At 32.3% G+C, this 27,277-nt stretch overlaps 1 protein-coding gene across 3 annotated transcripts; it reads left to right on the top strand.

Annotated features, from left to right (window-relative positions):
* The first annotated feature begins 341 nt into the window (after positions 1-341).
* On the top strand, positions 342-24,481 carry LOC115890828 (serine/threonine-protein phosphatase Pgam5, mitochondrial-like). 3 transcript variants are annotated; one of them, XM_030911177.1, is made up of 9 exons: positions 342-443; positions 502-582; positions 642-836; positions 893-1,050; positions 1,301-1,476; positions 1,576-1,703; positions 1,755-1,841; positions 24,081-24,211; positions 24,264-24,481. In XM_030911177.1, the coding sequence occupies exons 4-9, from the start codon at positions 893-895 to the stop codon at positions 24,412-24,414; spliced, it is 831 nt and encodes a 276-aa protein (XP_030767037.1). In that variant the 5' UTR covers positions 342-443; positions 502-582; positions 642-836; the 3' UTR covers positions 24,415-24,481. The 3 variants fall into 3 exon arrangements, with proteins under 3 accessions (XP_030767037.1, XP_030767035.1, XP_030767036.1); XM_030911175.1 differs by having other exon boundaries at positions 24,078-24,211; XM_030911176.1 differs by having other exon boundaries at positions 502-589; positions 24,078-24,211.
* The last annotated feature ends 2,796 nt before the right edge of the window (positions 24,482-27,277 follow it).

The raw sequence follows: 27,277 nt of genomic DNA, 5'->3' as shown, positions 1-27,277 counted from the left end.
GCCCAGTTTCACCCACGTTTCACCGTAAATATATTTTATTTGTAGTTTGAAGTCTCTCTTGAAGCTTAGACTAAGAATACAAAATTGAAGTTCAAGTAATGAATGAAGATAATCTTTCATTATTTATTCATTCAGTCTCCTTATTTTTCTTTGGTATTTGATTAAAATAACTTGGTTGTAGATTGTAGAGCTTGTGAGTTGTGTGGTTTATTTGAACGTTAAGTAATTACTAGTTTTAATATCATATCCATGTCTACTCAAAAAAGTGAGGTTAGCATTAGCAGGTTAGGTTATTTGAATAACCGGTTAATTTGTGTCAATGTTTGTGTCGGTTAATTTTGTCAAGTTATTATTTTTTAAAGATAATTCCGGTTAACCTATAACCGGTTTTTTATCAATAACCGCCCATCTCTACGGTAAACTAATTTAGGTTAACTAATTAGGTTAACTTAAAGTCCCTAGATATATATAAGTCCCTATATATATATCTAGGGACTTTAGGTTAACTGTTCTTGGGTATCCCATATAATCAACTTTCTTATTTTATTTTATACGTATTTTATCATAATTGGAATCAATAATGTGAATAGTAGATTTTATTTGAGTTCTGGATTATTTATTATTTATGACATTTTTTTCAGTTCTTCACTGAGTTCTTAATGTGTACAATTAACAGGTACAATTAAAGTAATCATCTATCAAGTTAGGAATAAGAAAAAATTCATTTAAGACCCAAAGTAAAGTTTTTTGAGATTTGATAAGTACCTAATATAGAGCGTTAAGAAACACTAGAAGAAAAGTATAATTTTCAGTTACTGTAAATTAGTGCTAACAAGGTAAATATTAATACTAGTTAATTTAAAAGGGGATAACATAGTGGTGATAATTTTAGATGCCGGTTTATAGTAAAATCAAAAATATATGTATGTTAGGTGCTGTTTCTGGTTTAGCAGGGTTTTATTATCTGAAGGAAAAGAATGTTGCATTTACTTCATGGACATCGAATTATGAACCATCTCCTTGCGCTAAATGGGATGAGAACTGGGATCAGTAAGTAAAAAAATAGTTGGTATACCAAATAGTTTTTTAATATATTTTTTTTTCTTGAAAAACAGTTAGAAATTCCATAAATGCAGATTTAAAACCTACAATCCAAAAACACTAAATTTTTATGAAAAAAAAAGTTTCTGGTGTGGATTTTTAGTTTTTATCCTAATTATTATACAATATTTAATATATTTTATTGTATAATTATATTTACACTTAAAATAACAAATAATCTATTGTAAAAATCTTTTAGTCGTGCTCCTGAACATATTCGTTCCCGAAAAACATCTTTGGTTAATAAAGATAATAACAATAACATTAATATTGAAAAAAACACACCTAAAGCATGCAGAAATTTGATTCTTATTAGACATGGTCAATATAATTTGAAAGGATTATCAGATAAAGAAAGATATTTAACAGTGCTAGGTAGGTGTGTCATATGTTTTTAATATTAGAGTTAAAAATAGTTGTTTACATATTAATTCCATATTTATGATTCTTTATAGTTTGGCAAAAACATTTTAGGAAGGTTACAAGCTGAATACACTGGAAAACGGTTAAGAGAACTTAATTTGCCTTATACTAATATTGTTAAATCGACAATGGCTAGAGCAAATGAGACTGGAAGTATTATTTCAGTGCAGCTACCTACCGTAAGAATTGGATATTCATATATTTTTTTTTAAATGAAATAGTCTTTTTAGGTACCAGTATCACATTGTGATTTACTAAGGGAAGGTGCTCCAATTCCTCCAGAACCACCTTTAGGAGATTACAGACCAGAAGCTCATGTATGGAAGTTTTTTTATAATCGCAATTATGCGCATAATAATAATAATAATAATTTTTTTAACAATGGCAATTATGCGGATAGAGCATAATATAAAGTCTTGAAAAGCTAGTGTAGGTGTGGTTGTGTGAGTGTGCGTGTCTGCACTGGTGTGTGCGTGTCTGAACTGGTGTATACGGTTGCAAGTTGTTGAGGGCTGAGCCGTTTAATCTTTTTCTTCTTTTTTATACATTTCTCTCACTATTTATTTCTTATTCATATTGGTACCATGGCTAAGGTTATTGCGGCGGGTTGCTGTTGGCTACCTCCGCAGCTGTTCTGGACGAAGCCCGCAATCCTGGGCGACTCTGGCTCTTGGCTGCAAATTGGGGCTTTAGGCTCCCGTTTGCTCCTTTTATTTTCCATAATTTATTTTCGCTTCTTCATCAATTTTTTTTCCATCTTCTGGGTTGCACACGGTGCGTCGTTACATCGTTTGCTTCCTGGTTTTTTGTGTTTTAGGATCGGTTTCATCGCTTCCTGATTCCTGACCGTACTGATGAAGCCTGAAGGCAGTTACATCAGTGTACACTAGTGGTTGTGTGAGTGTGCGTGTCTGCACTGGTGTATACGGTTACGAGTTGTTGAGGGCTGAGCCGTTTACTCTTTTTCTTCTATATATATATATATTGTTTAATAGTATATTGGTGAGCCCGCTATATCGACGGGTCGTTCGTGCACCCGGCATTTGCGTATAACTTAGCAATGTATATTTGGCGTATATTTTTGGTAATTTTTGTGAGCCTTTTCAATAGGCCATAGAAAGGGGAAAGAAAATATTAATAATAAAAAAATATATATATCTTCAGGGTCTTGGTCAGCCCAGATATATTAACAGATTATTGGTAAGCCCATTTCATATATAATAGTTGTTCTACGGCCCTTGGTTATCCCAGCGGTGTTGCCAAACTCTCAAACGTAGAGATATGACTGGATTGCCGTTAAATCGTTTATCCGTAGTGTGTCGTGAACGCTCAATGTGCAGTTTAAATTTGAAGAGTGGCAAGGATATTTTGCGCGATGCAAAAACGAATTTTTAATAACAATAAATAAAATTCCAATTACTATATAAAGTAAATTAGTAATATTGAATTAAAAAGTATAAGAAATTTTGAAATGCAATATCTAATATTTTAATTTTACTAAATTGTTTCATTTATTGCCAATGAAAAAAGACCATAAATCAGTTCTGCACATCATTATCAAATAATAATATAATATATATTTTTATAATACAATATGTTATTTGACATATTAATTATATTTATATGCCGGGTGGTGCACGTCATTCGCCTTGGTTGATTATACGAAAACGGAAAGATGTAGGTAGAAAATATTTTATGGGTATAGGTGAGAAGGCAATGTGCATAATTTAAAATTATTTTGATGTGTACAGGGTATGTCATAACTAAGATCCACACCAAAGTTATATTTTTTCTTATGGAACACCCGATATTTTATTTTATTTTTGGATCCTTGAACACAAAATTAGGCATTTTAGGGTTAAATATGTTCACAAGCTTTGGTTTTTGAGATATTTAAATATATCTAAATATGTATGCGGGCAACGGCTCAGCTTCGTCGAAACACCGGTTCCCATTAAAACACCGAAGTTAAGCGAGGTAAGGTAATACTAGTGGATGGACGGGTGACCGGTTCGAATCTCTGTATCGCTGTCATAAAAAGGCATAAGTGTAAAATCTATTGACACGCACTGGTCATTCACGCCGGTTCGAGGCCGGATGAGATCGGATATCTCGTGAGCAAAAGTCGATTTAGACACTTGCCAAATCGGTAGGCCACTGACCACGATATGGCCGAGGACCGCGGTTCGGATTCCGCGTAAACAAAGTGGGCCTCGTCCAGATTAGCCCTGGCAGCAAAAAGGAGAGGTTAACTGAAATCTTTACTTTTAAATATGCATGCTATATAAAGATTGTCAACACCCCGTACATTACTTTTCAGAATTAATTCTTGTGCTGACTTTTAAGCCAGAGAAATAAATTTTGCTGAAAATGATTGATTACTTTGTATAATGTATACAGGGGTATCAAAAATTGCTGGTCTATTTCAAATGCAATACTCTGTATTTTCTAAAATAAGTCGAAGCATATTTAAATGGCCTTTCAAACTATATTAGGGCTTCCTATACCTATCTAGCTCCGATTTTGAATAAAGTGCAATTTTTCAATAAAATGGCAACCAAGAGGGCTGGTGTCATGACAATTCTATAGTGACAGTTATTAACTACGAAAAAAGTTTATAGACTTCATTTAAATTCATTGCAGTTTTCTTTTATTTACTACAATAGTTTAATAAATAAGTATTTATTATTTTATCAAGAAAAGCGAAGAAGTAATTTTTTTATTTATTTTACGATGAATATTAGATATATTGGATGCTTTATAAAAGAGCCAATTATGGCTAATTCATTTTCTTCCAAAGACAGGTTTCTGCCTAATAGGTTTACCACACTATAAGCTGTCCAAATTGGAAAAGTAGTTTTTCAAAGCTTAGCAAGAAGTTTCCTATTTGTATATCTTGCATTTTTCTTAATAAATATAAGTACTTACTTATTAAACAAAAAAAGTAAAATGTTATAAATTTAAATAAAATTCATAAACTAATTTAAATTTTGGTAATAGCTACTAAATGTTACAAGAAAATTGCTATGGCGACACCAGTCATCTTGATTGACATTTTTAAAAATTGCTTTTTCAAAATCTAGAGCCAGATAGGACACCCTCAAGAAACCATTAAACCAAGAACCAATCAAGAAAAATATACCCTTTAAAACTAAATCTTGAATAATTTAAAAACGATTTATTTTAGGTATCCTTAACATGTACAGGCAAAAAGTATCGAATTGAAAGACCTTTTCACTAGTGAAATAAAAAAAACTGAGTTTCCATTTGAAAAAAAATATTTATGATAATTCTTTAATCGTCCAATTCCATGACAGCTACCGCCATTATTATATTACATTCGAATAATTCAATTTTTGAAACAGATAGCCACATGTCTTTTCTTTATGTCACAGTGATTGTGGTAATCACTAAATTATTGAAAATATTTTTAATCGATAGATCTCGTTGTGAAACAATGAGGTGCAAAAAATCTCCGATCTAGATATTGTAATTTTCTAGAAATTTCTGGAGAAAAATATGGAGAGGCAATGTGCATAATTTACAATTATTTTGAAATGTACAAGCTATCTCAGAACTAAGATCGTTTACAAGCTTTGGTTTTTGAGATATTTAAATATATCTAAATATGCATGCTATAAATAAAGATTGTCAACACTCTGTACATTACTTTTCAGAATTAATTTTTTGCTGACTTTTAAGCCAGACAAATAAATTTTACTGAAAAATTTGATTGCTTTGTTTAATGTATACAGGTGTATCAAAAATTGCTGGTCTATTTTAAATATTTATTTTACATAAAAACTTCGTTATTTCAAATGTAATACTCTGTATTTTTTAAATAAGTCAAAATCAAATTGTTAAAATTTAATATTTAGCTCCGATTTTGAATAAAGAGCAATTTTTCAATAAAATAGCAACCAAGAGAGCTGGTGTCGTCATGGCAATTTTATAGTGATAGTTCCTAGCTATTTTCGAAAAAAGTTTATAGACTTCATTTAAATTTATAGCAGTTTACTTTTTTTATAGCAGTTTAATAAATAGATATTTATTGTTTTATCAGGAAAAGCGAAGAAATAGTTCTTTGATTTATTTTAGGATGACTATTAGATATAGTGGATGCTCTATAAAAGAGCCAATTATGGCTAATCCATTTTCTTCACTTCCAAAGACAGATTTCTGCCTAATAGGTTTACCACGCTACCAACTATGCCAAATTGGAAAAGTAGTTTTTCTAAGCTTAGCAAGAAGATTCCTATTTGGATATCTTTGGAAATAAGCCCTTCAGACTAAGAAGTAATTTTCCTCACAAAATAAAATCATTAGTAATAGATCCATGTCTTCCGCCAGCAGACTGCTTCATTTTTCTTAATAAAATAAATATTAAATACCTACTTATCAAACAAAAAAATAAAATAAAATGTTATACATTTAAATAAAGTCCATAAACTAATTTAGAATTTGAAAATAGCTACTAACTGTCACTAGAAAATTGCTATGGCGACACCGGCCATCTTGATTGACATTTTATTAAAAATTCGATTTTTATTCAAAATCTGAGCCAGATAGGTATAGGACACCCTAATATAGTTTGAAAAATTGGTCAAGTGCGAGTCGGACTCGCTCACGAAGGGTTCCGTACCATTCATTATCTATACAACATTAGACATTATATTATAAACTTGTTTTCCGATTTAGCTGAAATTTTGAATCCGCGTATAAGTAATTTAAAAAAAATTAAGAAACACATTACTAAAAATTATATTAATCAATAATAAATATGTAAAAAGTAAAAATAAATATATAAAAATATGAAAAAATTAAAAAAAAAAACGATTAAAAAAAGTCGCCTTGACTACGATTCGAACCTGCCTCACTACGGCTCAACGCAACGCCTTCAAGTCCTAACGCCTTTAACCACGCGACCACTTGAGGACTTGAAATATTCTGTGTAAAATTCTTACTTAAACGATAATGTTTAGTGAAACTACTTTTTTGTTTATAAACATTTATTTAATTCGGTTTTAAGTATTTCTTCTTATAGCGGCAACATAGATACATTATCTGTAAAAATTTAAACTGTCTAGCTATAACGGTTCATAAGATAGACTTTTGTGACAGACGGACGGACGGACAGCGAAGTCTTAGTAATAGGGTTCCCGTTTTTATCCTTTGGGTACGGAACCCTAAAATGCATTTAAATAGGTTTCTATTTATTTTAAAAAGTTATGGTTTTGCATTTGAAATAAGGAAGTTTTTATGTAAAATACATATTTAAAATAGATTAGCAATTTTTGGTAACCCTGTGTACACTTAAGGATGCAATCAACTTTTCAGTAAACTTTATTTCTCTGCCTTTAAACTCAGCACAAGAATTAATTTTGAAAAGTAATGTACAGGGCATTTATAATCTTTCCTCACCCCCTGCCCCCCCACTATTGTAGCATGCCTATTTAAATATCTTTAATATCTCAAAAACCAAAATTTTTAAACATATTAAACCCATATATTAAATGCCTTTTTTAGGTCCAAAAATCCAAAAATGAAATAAAATACCGGATGTTCCATAAGAAGAAATATAATTTTAGTATGGATCTTAGTGTCGAAACATCCTGTACATTTCAAATTAATTTTAAATTGTGCACATTGTCTCCCCACATATACCCAAAAACAAAATGATTTGTACATATTTCCGTTTTCGTATTATCAACTGAGGCGAATTGGATGCACCACCCTGTATACATAATATGTCTACGTCCTTCAACTATAAAATTTGATTTAAATCGCTCGTAATTTACCAAGAAAGACGTTTGCCTCTATATTAAAACACGTAAAACGGTGTTGCCAAATGGAGGGCTCACCAGAATGCTAACGACATCAGAAACATATACACAGATTGGTGTATATGGAGAGCGCCACCTAGATGGTTATTTCGTGAAGCTTATGGTGTATATGGTACATAAAAACTGATTTTGGTGAGCCCCCCTGAAACTTGGTCTAACGGCTATTTAGGCATCCTACAACATTAATACAGTAATAACTCTTGGCAAGCCCGAGTCCGGGCTCACAAACGTATTTTTGGGCTTACCAATAACCGCATCGCATATTTTACGGGCGTATGTGCCTATCTATATATATAGTGCCTATCTATATATATAGTGCCTATCTATATATATAGTGCCTATCTATATATATAGTGCCTATCTATATATATAGTGCCTATCTATATATATAGTGCCTATCTATATATATAGTGCCTATCTATATATATAGTGCCTATCCATATATATATAGTACCATTCATATACATAGTGCCCATTCATATATAGTGCCCATTCATATATAGTGCCCATCTATATATATAGTGCCCATTCATATATATAGTGCCCATATCCATACATATATACCCATTCATATATATAGTGCCTATTCATATATATAGTGCCCATCCATATATATAGTGCCCATTCATATATATAGTGCCTATCTATATATAGTGCCTATCTATATATATAGCGCTTCCATTCATATATATATATAGTGCCTATTCATATATATAGTGCCCATCTATACATATAGTGCCCATTCATATATATACATAGTGCCCATCTATATATATAGTGCCTATCTATATATATATGCCCATTCATATACATAGTACCATCTATATATATAGTGCCTATTCATATATATAGTGCCCATTCATATATATAGTGCCCATTCATATATATATGCCCATTCATATATATAGTGCCCATTCATATATATAGTGCCTATCTATATATATGCGCCCATCCATATATATATGCCTATCATCTATATATATATCCTGTCTATGTATATATGGTGCCACTATCTATATATATAATGCCTATCTATATATATAGTGCCTATCTATATATATAGTGCCTATCTATATATATATAGTGCCTATCTATATATATAAATGCCTATCTGTATATATAGTTGCTATCTGTATATATAGTGCCTATCTATATATATAGTGCCTATCTATATATATAGTGCCTATCTATATATATAGTGCCTATCTATATATAATTTTCTATCTATATATAGTGCCTATCTATATATATAGTGCCTATCTATATATATATAGTGCCTATCTATATATATATAGTGCCTATCTATATATATATATATAGTGCCTATCTATATATATAGTGCCTATCTATATATATATAGTGCCTATCTATATATATATAGTGCCTATCTATATATATAGTGCCTATCTATATATATAGTGCCTATCTATATATATATATAGTGCCTATCTATATATATATATAGTGCCTATCTATATATATATATATAGTGCCTATCTATATATATATATAGTGCCTATCTATATATATATATATAGTGCCTATCTATATATATATATAGTGCCTATCTATATATATATATATATAGTGCCTATCTATATATAGATTTATTAAACCGCTTATACGAGCCCAAAAACTACGTTTGCTTCATTGGGCTCAGACCCGATTCGACATTTCAGGCCCGGGGTCCCGGGGTCTGAGGTACAATTTCAGTGGTTTATCGTCTGGAACGGTTTCCCAGCTTCCCTGACCAAATTTCAGCTGGGCCTGAAAAAGTGGTTTTATGTTTTATATACGATTGGGGGTATTTTTACCGAGTGTATTGTCACTTGGGCGGCGCCATGGCTTCGACATTAGTATAAAGTGTATAATCTGATTTTACGTTGGATCGATGTATTCAGACCAAGAACCGGCAACTTGCGGTAAAACAAACTATTAAAGGAAACGAAGATATAGCCGTGTTATATTTGCATAGAAAACAAAATGCTCATACTCTAATGTTAAGGAATATTAAGGGAATTCAGACGAAAACAATGAAAATAAATTGTATTCTTTAAAATTATTCCTACTAGTTTCATTTAAAAATATCAATGAATTTACGGTCTAATCTTTTTTTGAATTGCTGTCATCACCGGTTTTGTAGGAAGTAACTAAACTTTTATTTTCCGAAACCGGTCGTTCGGCTAATAAATACTAGAAACAAAATTATTTCGATAGGCGGGTCAAAATTGTACGAGTGCCTACAAATTTACTTCGATGCTATGATTTCGTTGTAGAAATAATACCTAATTTTTCTATCTAAGTCGATCAGCTTGATCGTCGCGTCGTGTCAAAGGAATTGTAGGGTAACTGCAAAATTATTTCGATGCTGTGATTTCGCTGTAGAAGTGGGGCTACTCCAAAATTTTTCGTCTAAATCGATCGTCGTGTCAAAAAGTGTGTACGAGTACCTAAATTTATTTCGATACTATGACTTCGTTGTAGAAGTATTTAAAATTATTTTCATTCCCAAATCGATCTCGTCGTATACCGGGTGCGTCACTCAAAAGTAGCTCACCCTACAACTTTTATTATTTTGTCAGATAAAAGAAATCGAGGAGTTTGGTATGTTAGTATATAACATAAATTAGAATTGATTGACGTATTCAATTGTTTTTTGGTTACTTCCTGTTTCACCGGAAATGTGTACAACTTTTTCATTTTTAAATGGCACCCCGGTATATTTTTTACATTATTCGATAGAAAATCACACTGAATAGAATGGCATATCATAAATATGTTAATTTTTGACATTTTCACATATGATTTATTTGTAACATGCGGTTCATAATGACAATTTGACTCGAGTACCAAATTGTGGTACCAAATTATTCGTAGAAAAATGCTTTTTCCAAATATGCTAACGAGCCACCTTTGTTCCATTTGAAAAAATTGAGATATGATTAAAAATTCGATTTTGATATCTTATAACTGGCCCGGACAAGACACGAAAATCATTAAACTATCAAATCTATTTTTCCAAAGCTCCTTGATTAAAAATTAGTGTTTTTAACACATCCATGGCACTCTATAATAGATAGAAATTTAAAATACTATTTTTTAAGCGAAAATGTCAAAAGTTGACATATGATATATTATTCTATTCATGTGTGTCATTTGTGTGGAGTGTCATTTTCTATCGAATAATGTAAAAACATACCGGGGGTGTCATTTAATAATCAAAAGTTGTAGTCATTTCCGGTGAAACTGGAAGTGACCAAAAACAATTGAATACGTCAATCAATTCCAAATTTATGTCATATACTAACATACAAATCCTCGTTTTTATCCAAAAAAAAATAAATAAAAGATATAGCGGTGGACCACTTTTGGAGACGCATCCGCCAATGGGAATTACTGGAAATCTATTCAAGGCCGTTACGTTACGCCGATACGCCGTTTTAGGATGGTGTGGATTACGCCTCAAGAGAATGACATATCATAATATGTCAATTTTTTCACATTTTCGCATGTATGGTTTATTTGAAATTGTAACATGCGGTTCCTTGAAATGACAATTTGACTCGAAATACCATATGTGTGGTACCAAATTATTCGTAAAAATGCTTTTCCAAATATGCTAACGAGCCCTCCCTTGTTCCGTTTGGAAAAATTGAGATATGATTAAAAATACGATTTGGGCATCTTATAATAAGAACGAATTTGGACAAGACAATGCGAAAATCATTAGATTATCTAATCCTATTTTTCCAAGGCTCCTTGTTGATTAAAATTAGTGTTTTTAACTTACAGCCCATGGCACTCTAGATTGAAATTTAAAATACAATTTTTTTTTAAGCGAGAATGTCAAAAGTTGACATATGATATATGTCATTCGATTCAGAGTGTCATTTTTCTATCAAATAAGTACAAAACATACCGGGGTGTCATTTAAAAATCAAAAGTTGTAGTCATTTCCGGTGAAACAGGAAGTGACCAAAAACAATTGAATACGTCAATAATTCCTAATTTATGTCATATACTTACATACCAAATCTCGTTTTTTTATCTAAAAAAAAATTAAAAAGTTATAGCGGTGAGCCACTTTTGAGACGCACCCGGTATAAAATGACAGCAATCTTCATTTCATGCCACCGCTGACGCCGTTTTTTTTTTTCGATTATATGGTAGTTTGGTTTGGTTTGGTTCATTACTACGTTCACTAAGATCTAAAATAGTAATTTTAGTGTAACAAAAATGTTGATTGCTACAGTAATACGTTGCATATTCAGTTTACGGTTGGATGCTATCTACCAACACCATATAAATATAACAAACACGTTCTATGGTTGCAGGTTGCATCTCTATAATATGTTCTATCTTCTATCTATGTTTACTTACTATGTATTCGAAAACTTAATTTGAGTAATATATGGTAGTATAATATTATTAATATTAATATTCATTAATCGCAATATGAATGAGAATAGTGCTTTCCTTTAATCACAATTCTAATAAATTGAACTTGAAAGTATGTTTCCCAGAAAAGTAGGTGGTTCCCAGACTATATACAAATAGGGAATTCCCAAAAGATCATGCTTTTAAACCTACACTTTTTTTACTACTTTACTGCTATACGAATTTTATTTAAATTTAAATGATACATTACACTTTTAAACATTTTGTTTACAGTTTCATCCAAACTCAACTCGTCAGATTAGACTTTAAATTATTTATATTTTGTGACGGGGATTCGTTACAATTATTTTGTTGGATGTCGAACCATCAACTTTATGATAAAACTCGAAGAATTTCAACAAAACACTTTTATTAATAAACTTCACGTTTCCGTGACAAATCAAATCATATGTTTTTTCTACCTACTATCCCTCGCTCTTTTTTATAATGGACTCGTCCAAGCGGTCCGAGAGGGGCCCTATAATAATAATAGTTCTCTGTTACAATTTTTAAATAAAACTTGTAGAAACAATCTTAAAAAATACTTACTACCCATTTTGATTTTTTTCGTCTGAATCTCTTAATATTCTAAATGAATACACTTTACTTATTAGATAAGTATACACATGGCATATATATGATTCCAAAAAACGGCGTCAAATTACCTTTGAAATGACAATCGTCAGAATCGATCGTTTTGTCAAAAAATTGTGCGAGTATCTGAAGTTTTTTTCATCTAAATCGATCACCGTGTCAAAAAATTGTACGAGTATCTAAAAATTTATTTCGTGCTATGATTTCGTTACAAGAGGGAGTACCTAAAGATTTTTCATCTAAAATCGATCGATGGGTCCAAAAATTGTAATGAGTACCTAGAAATTTACGAAAGTACCTAAAACTGTTTTTCTTACTCAGAAAAGACAGATCGTCGTATCAAAGAATTGTACGAGTACCTAGAAATTTATTCCGGTACTATAATTTCGTTGTAGTAGTACCGTAAAATTTTTCGTTTAAATCGGTCAAGTCGTATTTGTGTTTAGACATTATTCGATATAAAATATTACACCTCTGAGGGTGCATCCACACTATCTTAAAACGACGTAACGGCGTGACGACTCCTGAATCGATTTCGAGTAATTCCTATTGACTGAAATTTTTGACAGATGAATTTGACAGATAAAATTTTATGACAGGTGAATTTTTCAGCAAAATAGAATTACTGGAAATTATTCAAGGTCGTTACGCCGTTACGATACGCCGTTTTTAGGATAGTGGATGCACTCCTCACAGAATGACATATCATAACATGTCAATTTTTGATATTTTCGCATATGGTTATACATATACAGAAGTACCTAAAGTTTTTTTCATCTAAATCGATCATCGTGTCGAAAAACTAAATGAGTACCTAAAAAATTTATTTCGGTACTATGATTTCGCTGTAGTAGAAAATCTAAAGTTTTTTCGTCTAAATCGATCGTCGTGTCTAAGAATTGTACGAGTACCTAAAAATTTATTTCGTGCTATGAATTCGTTGTAGAACTGCCTAAAGAGTTTCTTCGTCTAAATCGATCGTCGTTTTAAAAAATTGTACGAGTACCTAAAAATTTATTTCGTGCTATGATTACGTTATGGAAGTACCTAAATATTTTTTTCGATGTTATGATTTCTGTCAGAAGTACCTAAAGTTTTTTCATCTAAATCGATCATCGTGTCGAAAAATTGTACGAGTAGGTACTCAGAAATTTATTTCGGTACTATTATAATACGTTACAGAAGTACTAAAGATTCTTTCATCCAAATCGATCGATGGGTTAAAATTGTACGAATACCTAGAAATTTACGTAGAAGTACCTAAAAATGTTTTCGTCCTCAGAAAACAGATCGTCGTATCAAAGAATTGTATGAGTATTAGAAATTTGCTTTTGGTACTCATGGATTTCGTTGTAGTAGTACCTATTCGTTTAAATCAGTCGTCGTATTTGTGTTTTGACATTATTCGATACAAATTATGACTTGATATTATCCACATTATCTCTAAATCGAGCGTATTATGTGTCGATTTTTTGAATCGATTTCCAGTAATTCTATTAGCTGAAATTTTGACAGATGAATTTGACATATAAAATTTCTGACAGATGAATTTTTCAGCCAATAGAATTACTGGAAATCTATTCAAAGTCATTACGCCGTTACGCCGATACGCCGTTTTTAGGATAGTGTGGATGCACCTCAATAGAATGACATCATAATATGTCAATTTTGACATATTCGTACATGGTTAAACATATACAGAAGTACCAAAGTTTCATCTTAATCGATCATCGTGTCGAAAAATTGTACGAGTACCCACAAATTTATTTCGGTACTATGATTTCGTTGTAGTAGTACCTAAAGTTTTTACGTCTAAATTGGTCGTCGTTTCAAAGAATTGTACGGAGTACCTAAAAATTTATTTCGTGCTATGATTGGCTGCTATAGAAGTACTCAAAGATTTTTTTCATCTAAATCGATCGACGGTCAAAGAATTGTACGAGTAACTAAAGATTTATTTCTGGTGGTATGATTTCATTTCATTGTCGAAGTAATTACATCAAAATAATTACGATCATCGTATATGATAGTGACTGTACGATAAGGCTGTTTTGTATGATATTTCTCCCACAGGAAAAAAGTTTAAAACAAAGGGTATTGTATGATCGAAAGTGGCGTCCAGTTGGTTTGGAAATGACGATCGATGACATTCACCATATAATTTTACATATAAAATGACAGCAATTTTCATTTCATAGCCATCGCTGACGCCGTTTTTTTTTCGATCATAAATATGATAGAATTCAGTTATTTCACAATAATTAATTTTATTGCATTATTTCGTTCAGTGAGATCTAAAATAGTAATTTCAGTGAAACAAAAATTTTGACGGCTACACGTATACTTTAAACTGTGGCTACACACTACAGTAATTACGGCTGGATGCTATCTACCAACACCATGTAAATATGACAAACACGTTTTATGGTTGCATCTCTATAATATATTTTATCTTCTATGTTTACTTTGTATTCGAAAATTTAATTAGTGTAATATTTGATAATATAATATTCTTATTATTCATTGATTGCAATATGAATGAAAATAGTGATTTGTTTTAATCATAGTTCTAATAATTTAAACTTGAAAATATGGGGTTCCCAGAAAAGTAGGTGGTTCCCAACCTCTACAAATAGGGAATTTCCAGAAATTGATGCTTTTAAACCTAAACTTTTTTCCTACTTTACTGCTACATGAATTTTATCAGACGCAGAAAATTTAAATTATTACATTTATACCTTTTAAAATTTTGTTTACAGTCTCATCCAAACTCAACTCGCCAGATTAGAGACCTTATATTATTTATATTTTTAAATAAAACTAGTAGAAACAATCTTTAAAGTATGCTTATTTTCATTTTTTTGTCTGAATTTCTTAATATTCTAAATGAGCATCTTTTTTCTACGCGTCTTGCCCACAGTGCAAATTTTTAAATTGCCGCCATCATATCTGTATTTAATAAAAAAATAAGTTAAAATAATTCTTTACAACAAAATAGAAAAAAAGGTTAATGATAAATACACACATACCCTATGATTCCAAAACACGGCGTCAAATTACTTTAGAAATGACAGTCGTCGGAATCGATCGTCGTATCAAAAAATTGTACGAGTACCTAAATATTTATATCGATACTACGATATCGTTGTAGAAGTAACTAAATTTTTTTTGTCGGAATCGATAGTCGTGTCAAAAAATTGTACGAGTATATTTTTTCTTTTAAAGTATAAAGATAATAAACGGGGTTCCATCATCACATAGTAAACACTTACAAAATCTACTAAACAAAATTGATAATGCATTGCAACTTGATTATGCTTATTACAAAGAAATTTGATTTTTAAAGAAATTTCAGATAAAAACGCTTTCGTACAGATGCATTTATAAGACAGAATATATCTAATACTAACAATAAGTACAATAATATTCACTATAGCAGAAATGCACCGTTTTTACTTCTGCACTGTCATCAATTACCGCGTCAAAAGGTCCGTTCCTCTAATTCTAATATAAATATTTGAGAATTAAAAGCGGCAACGTCGTGGGTCTGGCGAAAACGAATAAACCTCTATTTTTTATATAAATGGGACAAATTAAACGGTCCAGCATCAGGGCCTGAAGGCATCGCTTGAACATTTTCTGTCCTGATACAATCCCTGGTCCGATTCCAGCCCATCCTTCAACGCAATCGGGTCCGACCTGGTCGATCTTTAACACCAAACATACATACATATATAGTGCCCCATCCATACATATATATATATAGCGCCCATTCATATATATATATATAGCCCATCTTACATATATATGCCCATCCACATATATACATACATAGCCCATCCACATATATACATAGCGCCCATCCATACATACATAGCAGCCCATCCATATACATACATAGCCCATCCATACATACATAGTGCCCATCCATACATACATACAGCCCATCCATACATACACATATGGCCCATCCATATACATATACAGGCCCATCCATACATACATACAGCTCCATCCCATACATACATACATATGGCCCATCCATACACATAGCGCCCATCCATACATATAGCAGTGCCCATCCATATATATATACAGGCCCATCCATATACATATACATAGCGCCCCATCCATATACATACAGTGCCCATCCACATATAGCCCATCCACAGGCCCCATCCACACACAGGCCCCATCCATACATATAGCGCCCATCCATAGTGCCCATCCATAGCGCCCATCCACAGGCCCATCCATACATAGCGCCCATCCACATACACATACATACATAGCGCCCATCCACACACACAGGCAGACAGCAGGCAGCAAGGCAGGCAGGAAAAAGAAAGGAGACACAACCGAACCAGACACACGGAGACAGAGAGAGAGAGAGAGGCCAGACAGAGGACACACACACACACACAGTGAACCATGGAGGACCAGACCACAGAACGGACATCCCACAGCCCCAGACCACACTGAGACCGAATCCCACAAAGATAGACCAAATGTGAGCAGGAGGAAACTGCTGGAGCAATAGGAAAGAACTGCAGCTTTGTGAGGACAAACATATGCTGGATCTTTATGGCTGCAGGAATGGATATTTAAAAACTTGCTATTTAAAATGTTCTTAATTTGTTTTAGTATATTTTAGATAAAAGTTGTAGATAATCATATCCTTAATGAGATTGTGTTCTCTGTTTTTTTCTAAAGCCTGGCTTTTTTGACATATGACACAAACATATGTTTTTTTTATAAATGGAAACCAAATTTTTTTTGCTATTTTAAAATATGTATGTATGTATTTACTTTACTGTTACGTAAAAGTTGGTACTAGTTACACTAGAGTTGTTAAAGAATTCAACTAAGAATATTCCAATAATGCTGCTGTATCAAGAATTCCTAAAAAATGGAAAAAGTTTTTGTTTCTAATTAATTAAATTATTAGTCATTATAGTTTGATAGATTATACTCATAATCACTATTTATTACAAAACCTAGTCTTGTATTATGGAGTTGTTGGTCGTTATAACAAACACCGCTCAGCGTTAAAATTATGAAAACTTCGTGAGTTGTGGTGGAATTTAACGTAGATTTAAAATATATAAGCAGTTAAAGGCTTACATTTTTTTCTTTTTATGAATAACCAAATTTTTGGACCCTTGTATAATTTTAACCGCTTCAATGAAGCAACCAAGGCGCTAAGAAAAATAGTAAACGTAAGTTAAAATTACGAAAACTTCGTGAATTGTGGAAATTTAACGTAGATTTAAAATATATAAGCAGTTAAAGCTGGTTAATTTTTTTTCTTTATGAATAAATCATTTTTTTGACCCTCTTGCATAATTTAACAGCTTCCAATGAAGCGACTTTCAAGGCACTCAGAAAAATAGTAAACATGAAGATAAAATTATAAAATCCCGTGAATTGTAGGGAAATTTAACGCAGATTTAAAAATATATAAGCAGTTAAAGGCTTACATTTTTTCTTTATGAATAACCAATTTTTTGGACTTTGCATAATTTAACCGCTTCAGTGTGAAGGACTTTCAAGGCACTCAGAAAAAAATGAAACAGTTATAAAAATATAAAAACTTCTGTGAATTGTAGGAAATTTAACGTAGATTTTAAAATATATAAGCAGTTACGGCTTACATTTTTTCTTTTTATGAATAAATCCAATTTTTTTGGACCCTTGTATTAATTTAACCAGTTTCCAATGAAGCGACTTTCAAGGCACTCAGAAAAATAGTAAACGTAGCGATAAAATTATGACAACTTCGGAAATTGTAGCAAATTTAACGTAGATTTAAAATATATAAGCAGTTAAAGGCTTACATTTTTTCTTTATGAATAAATCAATTTTGGACCCTTTGCATAATTTAACCGCTTCAATGAAGCGACTTTCAAGGCGCTAAGAAAAATAGTAAACACAACGATAAAATTATAAAAACTTCGTGAGCTGTAGGAAATTTAACGTAGATTTAAATATATAAGCAGGTAAAGGCTTATATTTTTTTCTTTTATGAATAAATCAATTTTTTGGAACCCTTGCAAAATTTAACCGCTTCAATGAAGCGACTTTCAAGGCGCTAAGAAAAATAGTAAACATATCGATAAAATTATGAAAACTTCGTGAATTGTAGGAAATTTAACGTAGATTCAAAATATATAAGCAGTTAAAGGCTTATATTTTTTCTTTTATGAATAAATCAATTTTTTTGCACCCTTGCATAATTTAACCGCTTCAATGAAGGATATAATAATATATGCAAACGGAGATATTTGAAAAAAACTAAAAAATCCAAGATGGCGGCAGTTTTTTTCAAACTTCTCCCACTGGAACCGAATGGGACTTTTGAGGGTTTAAATAGGAGATCATTATCTAGACATTCCCGTTGAGATCGGTTGGTTACTAATTTTTTCCACCTTTACATATAATACTCGGCTACGTTTACTGGCCTAAAAATGAACCTTTATTTACTGAAAGGATATAGAAGTTTCTGAGTGAATTCATTCCGTTGTTTTTATTTTGTGAAATTTTGAGATTTGAATTCTCTAAACACTTAAAGTACGAAATGTTAAATCAAGTCAATATAAGCTTGATCTGAGTATGTATGTTAATTCTTGCCTCCAAAAGCTCTTTAAAAATGTAAAGACATAGGCAACACCGCTGAAGGTAAATTCGTATGGTCGATATCGTCATTATATACAAAAAGAGGCAAATGCGCTTGTTCAATCAAATTCATATTTGATATATGCCTTGAATTTATATAAAAAATAATAAAAAACTGTTACCCCTCTTTAGGCAGACTTATTTATTAGATAAAAATTAACATTTTACACTAGAATACACACTTGAAATATTATTAGAAAAGGTGGAGGCTTGGTCGTCTGTTGTACATACGGAGGCACCTAAGATAGCTATGCAGATATATATATATATATATATATATATATATATATATATATATATATATATATATATATATATATATATATCTGCATAGCTATATATCTTGGTGTCTCAGAACCATAATAGATACGAAGATGGTTAAATTGGGGCAAAGTTGCTAAAAACTAAATCAAGCGATAAAGCGAATCGCTTGCTACTTGCCATTCATCACCGAAAGAATATGTGCCCTGCGCACGCAACTGACTGCTTGGCGTTAACGAGTACTTACAACAAGCGACGGTCGAAAAACCGTATTTTTAAATACGAGCGATATTTAGCTTTGGTTATTGCAATCGCTTGATACTCGGGTACTCGATTATTGAAATTAATCGGTTTTTCCCATTACTACATACAACAGTCACAATCGGAGATCCTCCCGTTGCAGTTGGACAGACTATCCTTAGTCTGCCCAACTGCAACGGGAGGATCTCCGATAGTCTGTCCTTATCATTTAGTATAGTTTATACGATCCTATATAACCAATAAATGATAAGGATAGTCTGCCCATGTAAATTTTGAAAATATTTCGCCAGATAATTTTATGCAAGTTTTATAAGACTTTTTTGAAAAGGCGTTAAAGTTTTTTGTCTAGAATTTCGTTTCAATATCATTTTTGGTATTGTTTGGCTATGAATAGGGGATTATGTGAACAGTTTATTAATTAGTATATTTATTTTATAAAGTTTCTTTAGTTACACATATTTCGATTATTTCTTAAATTATTGTGGTATGAGCAAGGCCCGAAAGTGATTGAGCAATGAACAGTTAAAAAGTCATACACCGCGAATACTATTTCAGTTCAACTAATTCTTTTGAGATGGTCATTCCAATTAAGAAAATAATTAACCACCCTTTCCAAACCACAAATCAAAGAATATACCTAGCTAGAAAAAGAATGGACTCTGCCATACTGAAAAATAGTCCTACAGAAGTGGCGCCATCTATTGAGTAGGGCTTGTTTTAAACGGATCGTAGCGCGGGCTTTTTAAATGAGCGTATTTATTGAATTTTACTCTAAAATAATTAAATTTGATTATTAAATCTTATTTTTTACACAAATTCAACAACACTAATATCAAGTATCGTTGATGTGTAAAAAATAAGATTTGACAGTATAATTTATACAATTATTAAATAAAATCAAAGTCAAACATGTGAAATATTATTTATTATTTAAAGATTTTATTTATAAGTCAAATATTTAAACATCGTTTATTATAATAAAACAAGACCAACGTAATATGCCCCACAAATCACACAGATTCTTATAAGTATGTTGTAAATAAAATGTGACATCGAATTTGACAATGACAAAATCATACCCATAGATAAATGAAACAAGTAGCTGTTAGTGCATTTGCTGTACTCCATTCGCGAATTTCAAGTTCCAGAGCTTTACGCCCTGGGGCGCTATTCTGTACACGGCATCGACAATCGTCGGTATCGGTAAGTTACGACAGCTCTTGATACGTATTTGTATATAGTAAATATGTGTTAATTGTTGTTGTCATAGTTACCGATCGGCCCTATGGCAGATATCGCAAATTTGTACCGACGAGGATCGGTATCTCTACCGTGCCCTTGTTAACCCCACGATAGAGATACAGCTATCGGTACGTACGGCCAATGAGCGTCTTATTAATTGTTGTTGTCATAGTTTTAGCTGTCATTAATAGGTCATATAGCAAATTTGTACCGACCACTATCGATATCACTTCCGTGAGGTTTACAAGGGCACGTAGAGATACCGATCCTCGTCGGTACAAATTTGCGATATCTGCCATAGGACCGATCGGTAACTATGACAACAATTAACACATTTTTACTACATACAAATACGTATCGAGAGCTATCGTAACTTACCGATACCAACGATTGTCGAGGCCGTGTACAGAATAGCGCCCCTGAGCTACTCAGAACGGTTCTGAAAGGAGCTGTGCGCGATAGCCTGGTGCCTCCATATGGCGCGGAACAGTTCTGAACTTTATGACTCAATTGAATGGAGTGAGAGTATCGCGTTCTAATTGCGCGACAGTAATAATTGTCCATAAGGACAATGTAAACACTTATTTCTTGCAACGGCGCTATTCTTGCAACGGTCGCGACCCAAAGCTTTTGATAATTTCGGATTGGTTCGGCTTTTTCCGGAATTATATCGCCAAATATTATTTATTCAAATTTATTATTATTTTCTTTTAATTTTATAAATATAGTACAGTGTTGCATACAAGAAACTTAATTTTATATAAGGACATCTATGTGAAATACCTTTGAAACATAGGAAACCGACGTTATGCCACTATCCACGATGGTTTTTGCAGTTCAGTTCACAACACAGTTTTTTAGTTTTTAATGCCACTTTTTCACAATTATCACGGGTTTGTGTAAGTAAAATTTAAATTAAACGCACAATTTAGCAATAATTATTGAGAATGGACACTTTAAACATGTTTCGATATTATTTCAATGAGGGCGATTTAAATTATGAAAGATTTTATAATTTTGACTTTGACAAGAGAAAATTATTTCTGTTAATGTTTGCCGTTGTTCTTAGCAACCGCTATAGCAGCGCCAGATCGCGTACAACGATCGCGACCCAAAACAACTATGTATATTGCAACGTACAATATATTTTGACGGGCTTTCCGAATACGCTTTGCTGGTATTTTAATTGTGACTCGACTCTGGGCCGTATTATAATTTTTTTAGTAATTTGAAGGTAGATTTTGATGATATGAACTTTGATGAAATGATTGAAAATAACATTTAAATGTCTACTCCAGATAAAACAAAATTCTAGACAAGAGTACAACTTCTAATTCAAATTCAACAAAGTCTAATACAACTTTTCATAAAATCATCTAGGGAGATAATATAATATGACCTTTTCAAAATTTACATGTGATTTCCTGTCCTGTGTTCCTATGCACCACACGGTATATACCACGTATCGTACGGTATCTTCTCACCAATGAGGGGGGGGGGAAATGGAACGATTTCGATTGACGGCATTTAAAACAATTTGTCTTTGAATTAAATCAACAGAAGACTATACTCTCTCGTTGAACGGACTATACATACATTTAAACTCTAAAGGCGCACTCTCACGACTCGTCTACTTGGCAAGTACGCCAATATTTGCGATGTATTTGCGTACTTGGCAAGTATCCCCACCAGTCCCCACTTTGTAAACAACATCGGCAAGTGTAGCGCTCACACGACGTGTCCTTTTCAACAAATTCGCCAGCACAAACATTGTTTAAATCCTTGGCAAGTAAACAGTACAGTCGCATCGATGGATACCGGTCGTCCCGAAATTGTCGTTGCTAGTGATTCTTTTTTCTTTTTAAGTTCTTTTACTGTACACTGCAATACGATTTCTATGTTTGGCCATCCATATGAAGGGCTCATTTTCGTATAAATCCATAAATTCCAAAACAACATCATTTGAAGACTACACGGAAAAACCCAGTTTTGTCCATTTTAATTGGCGCCGAGAAAAATCCAATTTAGTGTTTTTAAAGAAATATGTTATTTTCGGTTGAATAATTAGAAAAATATATATTACTACCAATTCTGAATTATTAATATTATGAATTATCGCCATATTCTGAAATACCGAAATTAAAATGTCAAAATGCAAAACAAAACAGGGGAAAACCAGGGATGTCCAATTAAAGGTTGTATAAAACCTAAATCTAAACTATTATTTTTTTGTTGTAGGAAGAAAATTAATATTTAAGTAGGTTTTTATTACAATACATAAATTTATAACATATAATACTAATTGCAAGATGCATGCTTGTCGCCCATGCGTAAGTACATCTGTGGTTTTTGTCATTTACGCGTGGACTACTCTGGTTTTTCCTTTGTACGGCAAAATAACCTAGGTGTACAGTACGTCTGTCCGTTCTGTAGCTACGGGGTATCCGTGAGAGGGGAAACGATATTCTCTCGATCTTTTTCGTAAAAAATTAGACGACGCGTCCCATCAATAAAAATTCGACAAATTTGCAAGTAGCCAATAAAATGAGTGGGCGGAGCGATTTGCGGTGACGTACTCGTCAAGTCGACGTATAAAATATATAGCTCTTTATTTAAATGTTTTTTGTCCGCATTCCTTTCGTAGACACAGATCCAGCAGACGTACTGTAATATCTCTGGGACTAAGAGTATTATTGCTTTCTTTTTTCTCGAATGACGTTAACATTTGTCTATAAAGTTGTATCGCTATCTTAATTTCTATATAAATGTGACATATCTGGTTTTTCCCGTGTAGTCTTCATTTGTCCACTCCATGTATTGCTGTGAGAACGATTTACGTATGTAGCCAATATTGAAGTTATTAATGTAAATTTGATATTATATAATCTATTATTGTTTAAACGTTTTAAATTATCCGCAATTAACTCGAAAAACACTACGATCCGGAAATAAACGGGACATACTCTATAAGAGTACAATTATTGGCGCAGTCGTTTTTTTGTACCTTGGCAAGTATAGACAAGGCTGGCCAAGTACATTTGGCAAGTATACGAATAATTATTGTGATCCTTTGACTCGCTATATTTACCGACAGAGAGTGGGGACGCGACGAGTGACCAAGGAAACCGTTCTCACGACATGGCGAATATATTCCAATAACAAATATTTGTCAAGTACACGAGTCGTGAGAATGCGCCTTAATAAATAAACCTTCTATTATCATTATTATTATTATTCAAGAAGTTTTATGAAGATGGTGCCAGAATAGAAGCTGCTTTTAGAAAATATTTTCATAGGGCTGATCCAGATCAAGAGAATGATTCTTATACTATTATTGTTTGTCATGGAAATGTAATAAGATATTTAGTTTGCAGGTAAGATTATGTATCAAATTATAATCCAATTTCTAACGATACTTATAATTAGGGCCTTACAGTTTCCTGCTGAAGCATGGCTGAGATTGTCACTGTATCATGCAAGTATAACATGGATTTCAATAACTCCTAGTGGAAGATGTGTTCTAAGAACTTTTGGAGATGCAGGTCATATGCCTCCAGAAGCCCTTACCTCCACTTAGAAGTCTATCTGACTTGTATTTATTATTTTTTTATATAAAATATATATGAGAAATAATGAAGACATAATTGATCTTTTTGTCCTGTCAATATAAACCACATCCATGTAATAGTCTAAGAGCTAGCAACGTTTTCGAGAAAGTATTTTAAGACGTCTGGCTCTTTGATATATCTTTTACTATGCTCTCTGGAACAGCATGCGATATGGCTGCCGATACCCCGTTGCTACTGCGCATCGGAAGAAGATCCTATATTTTTTATTAATTTAGTCCTATAAATTCTAGTATTGAATATAAGTCGAACATGTCCTGTAAAAGTTATAAAACTGTGTCCTAGAAAACTAGAAAAAATTTCTATTCATCAATTTAAATGTTGGACCTATTTTTCAAGTAATTTCGTATGACCGCTAAACGCAAGGATTAATGATTTTAAAATTTAATGAATTTTAAAATTTATGTATAAGTGACAAAAACTCTCTGTTCGAATACATATCATTCGCAAAGTCTAGTGCCAGAACTAGGTTCTTCTGATATAGAGACTATATCTTCGTTCCCGAGAATCTCCCGAGAATAATCGTTGTCAGAAAACGAAATGTTTTATTTTTTTTTTAAACAGTTGTTTCCAAATTCCTACCGACATTTTGATCTGCATTAAGTAGTTTACACTGTGACTTTAGATAATACATACTATTCTCATCCTCGACTTAAGACCAGGGTTCGGAAAACTACATGTTACTTTTAAAAACTACATAAACTACATTACATGTAGTTAATGTAGTTTATGTAGAGGGTGTAGTTTATGTAACCTATGTATGTTGTAGCATTTTTTATTTCCTTTAATAAAATTGAATTTAAAAATCTATTTTTATTTAAATTTCTTAGTATTGGCGCCATCTATTTGCTAGATGCCAAAGATACCAAACTTCATTTCTTACAGTTTACTTGTCTTGTTTATTAGCGCCATCTATTCGCTATATGCCAAACTTCCTTAATTGCATTTCACTTGTCCCGATATTTAATTTTTTATTAGCGCATCTATTCGCTAGATGTCAAACTTCATTTATGACAGTTGGGTTCTGAAACTGAGAACTGAGAAGGTCTTTTTCTTTTTTCTGGGAATTTGATCTGAAGGAGACGCGTGTTTCGGCGTCCGACAAATTTCTTTTTCCAGTGAAAAGCACTCTGCATCCACTTTTCGATTTCTGATTGCATGGGTATCCGATTTGGAGATTTGAAAACCTTGTAAAGTATGCAATCCAGAGTATAGATCGTGTATTTGTTTGCTTTCTTCTTGGAATGATCACCGTAAGTTTATCCACCATTTTATATAGCCCTCATCTAACTAAATTCTATTTCAGTTATTTCCGTTTTTTATTTCGTTTATTTGAGTATTTAATTACTGGTTTGGATCGGCATATGGTTTGAATATATTTATGTAAAGCTGACTTCAGACCGTAAGTTGTTTTTTTTATTGAGTATCTGTCCTGAGAACTATTTTTTATTTATAGAGTAACTACCACATGGTACTCAGTAACTACCACATGGTACTCAGTAACTACCACCTGGTACTCAGTAATTACCACATGGTATGCAGTTATAATGCAGTAATTATTGTATGTTTCACCCACTTTCATTTTGTGTGGACCTATGCAGGTTTGCTTTCTTCTTGGAATGATCACCGTAAGTTTATCCACCATTTTATATAGCCCTATCTAACTAAATTCTATTTCAGTTATTTCCGTTTTTTATTTCGTTTATTTGAGTATTTAATTACTGGTTTGGATCGGCATATGGTTTGAATATATTTATGTAAAGCTGACTTTCAGACCGTAAGTTGTTTTTTTTATTGAGTATCTGTCCTGAGAACTATTTTTTATTTATAGAGTAACTACCACATGGTACTCAGTAACTACCACATGGTACTCAGTAACTACCACCTGATACTCAGTAATTACCACATGGTATGCAGTTATAATGCAGTAATTATTGTATGTTTCACCCACTTTCATTTTGTGTGGACCTATGCAGACCTTAAGACAGTGTTCCTGACATTACAATCATTTCTTTTGGCTGATATCGAAGACTTCTCCTGCCATAGTCATCTGCATCCACTTCTGTTAGTCTGGAGAATACCTACCTACCTGTTTACATCATAAGAAACTATATACAGATAAGTCTTAAGTTTGATACACAAGGTACGCTTTTATTTTATAATTTGAGACAACAGATTTAATAACCTGGTAAATTATCACTATTTATCCCACATATTGTAGTCAAAATTATTTTTTATTTAACGTTATAAGTTATAATTTGATTCGTACAGTACACTCTTACCTAGCTATGATATTTTATATGAAAATTATTAACACGTATTGATTTTAAAGGTTTTTGTACACGACATGTTTCGAAACATCATCGTATTGAGACACACATCAATTTCACCTGTTTTTTTATTAAGTAGCTTACTTAGTTCAAAGAATACAGTTACTAAATTCGAATCTAATTAAAATAACTTGCGGTTTTATTGGGATCATTGTGACTAATTGATGATACTTGTGTTCGTTTTCAATAAATGTTTAATGTAGGATAGTTATTTCTGACTTTTATTCCTGATAAACATAATAGACCCTTAATGCTGTTGATTACTTTATTTTAGCTATGTTGTGATATCATATTTTTCTTTTTGGTTTCTTACTTTACCACTCTTATAAACAAAGTAAGTGGCGCCCTTTTCACTGTCTTTGACCATACCTATTTGAATTCTTAACATCAATATTAAAATCTCTGCAGCCTATATATTATCATTTTTTTAAATTAATATTTAACAACATTAGAAAGTCACTGTGAGTCAGAAGCCTTACCTACG

This window comes from Sitophilus oryzae, unplaced genomic scaffold (assembly GCF_002938485.1).
Source record: "Sitophilus oryzae breed Bouriz unplaced genomic scaffold, Soryzae_2.0 scaffold_929_pilon_pilon, whole genome shotgun sequence".
Lineage (NCBI taxonomy): Eukaryota > Metazoa > Arthropoda > Insecta > Coleoptera > Curculionidae > Sitophilus > Sitophilus oryzae.
This window is presented reverse-complemented; position numbering and strand designations above follow the sequence as displayed.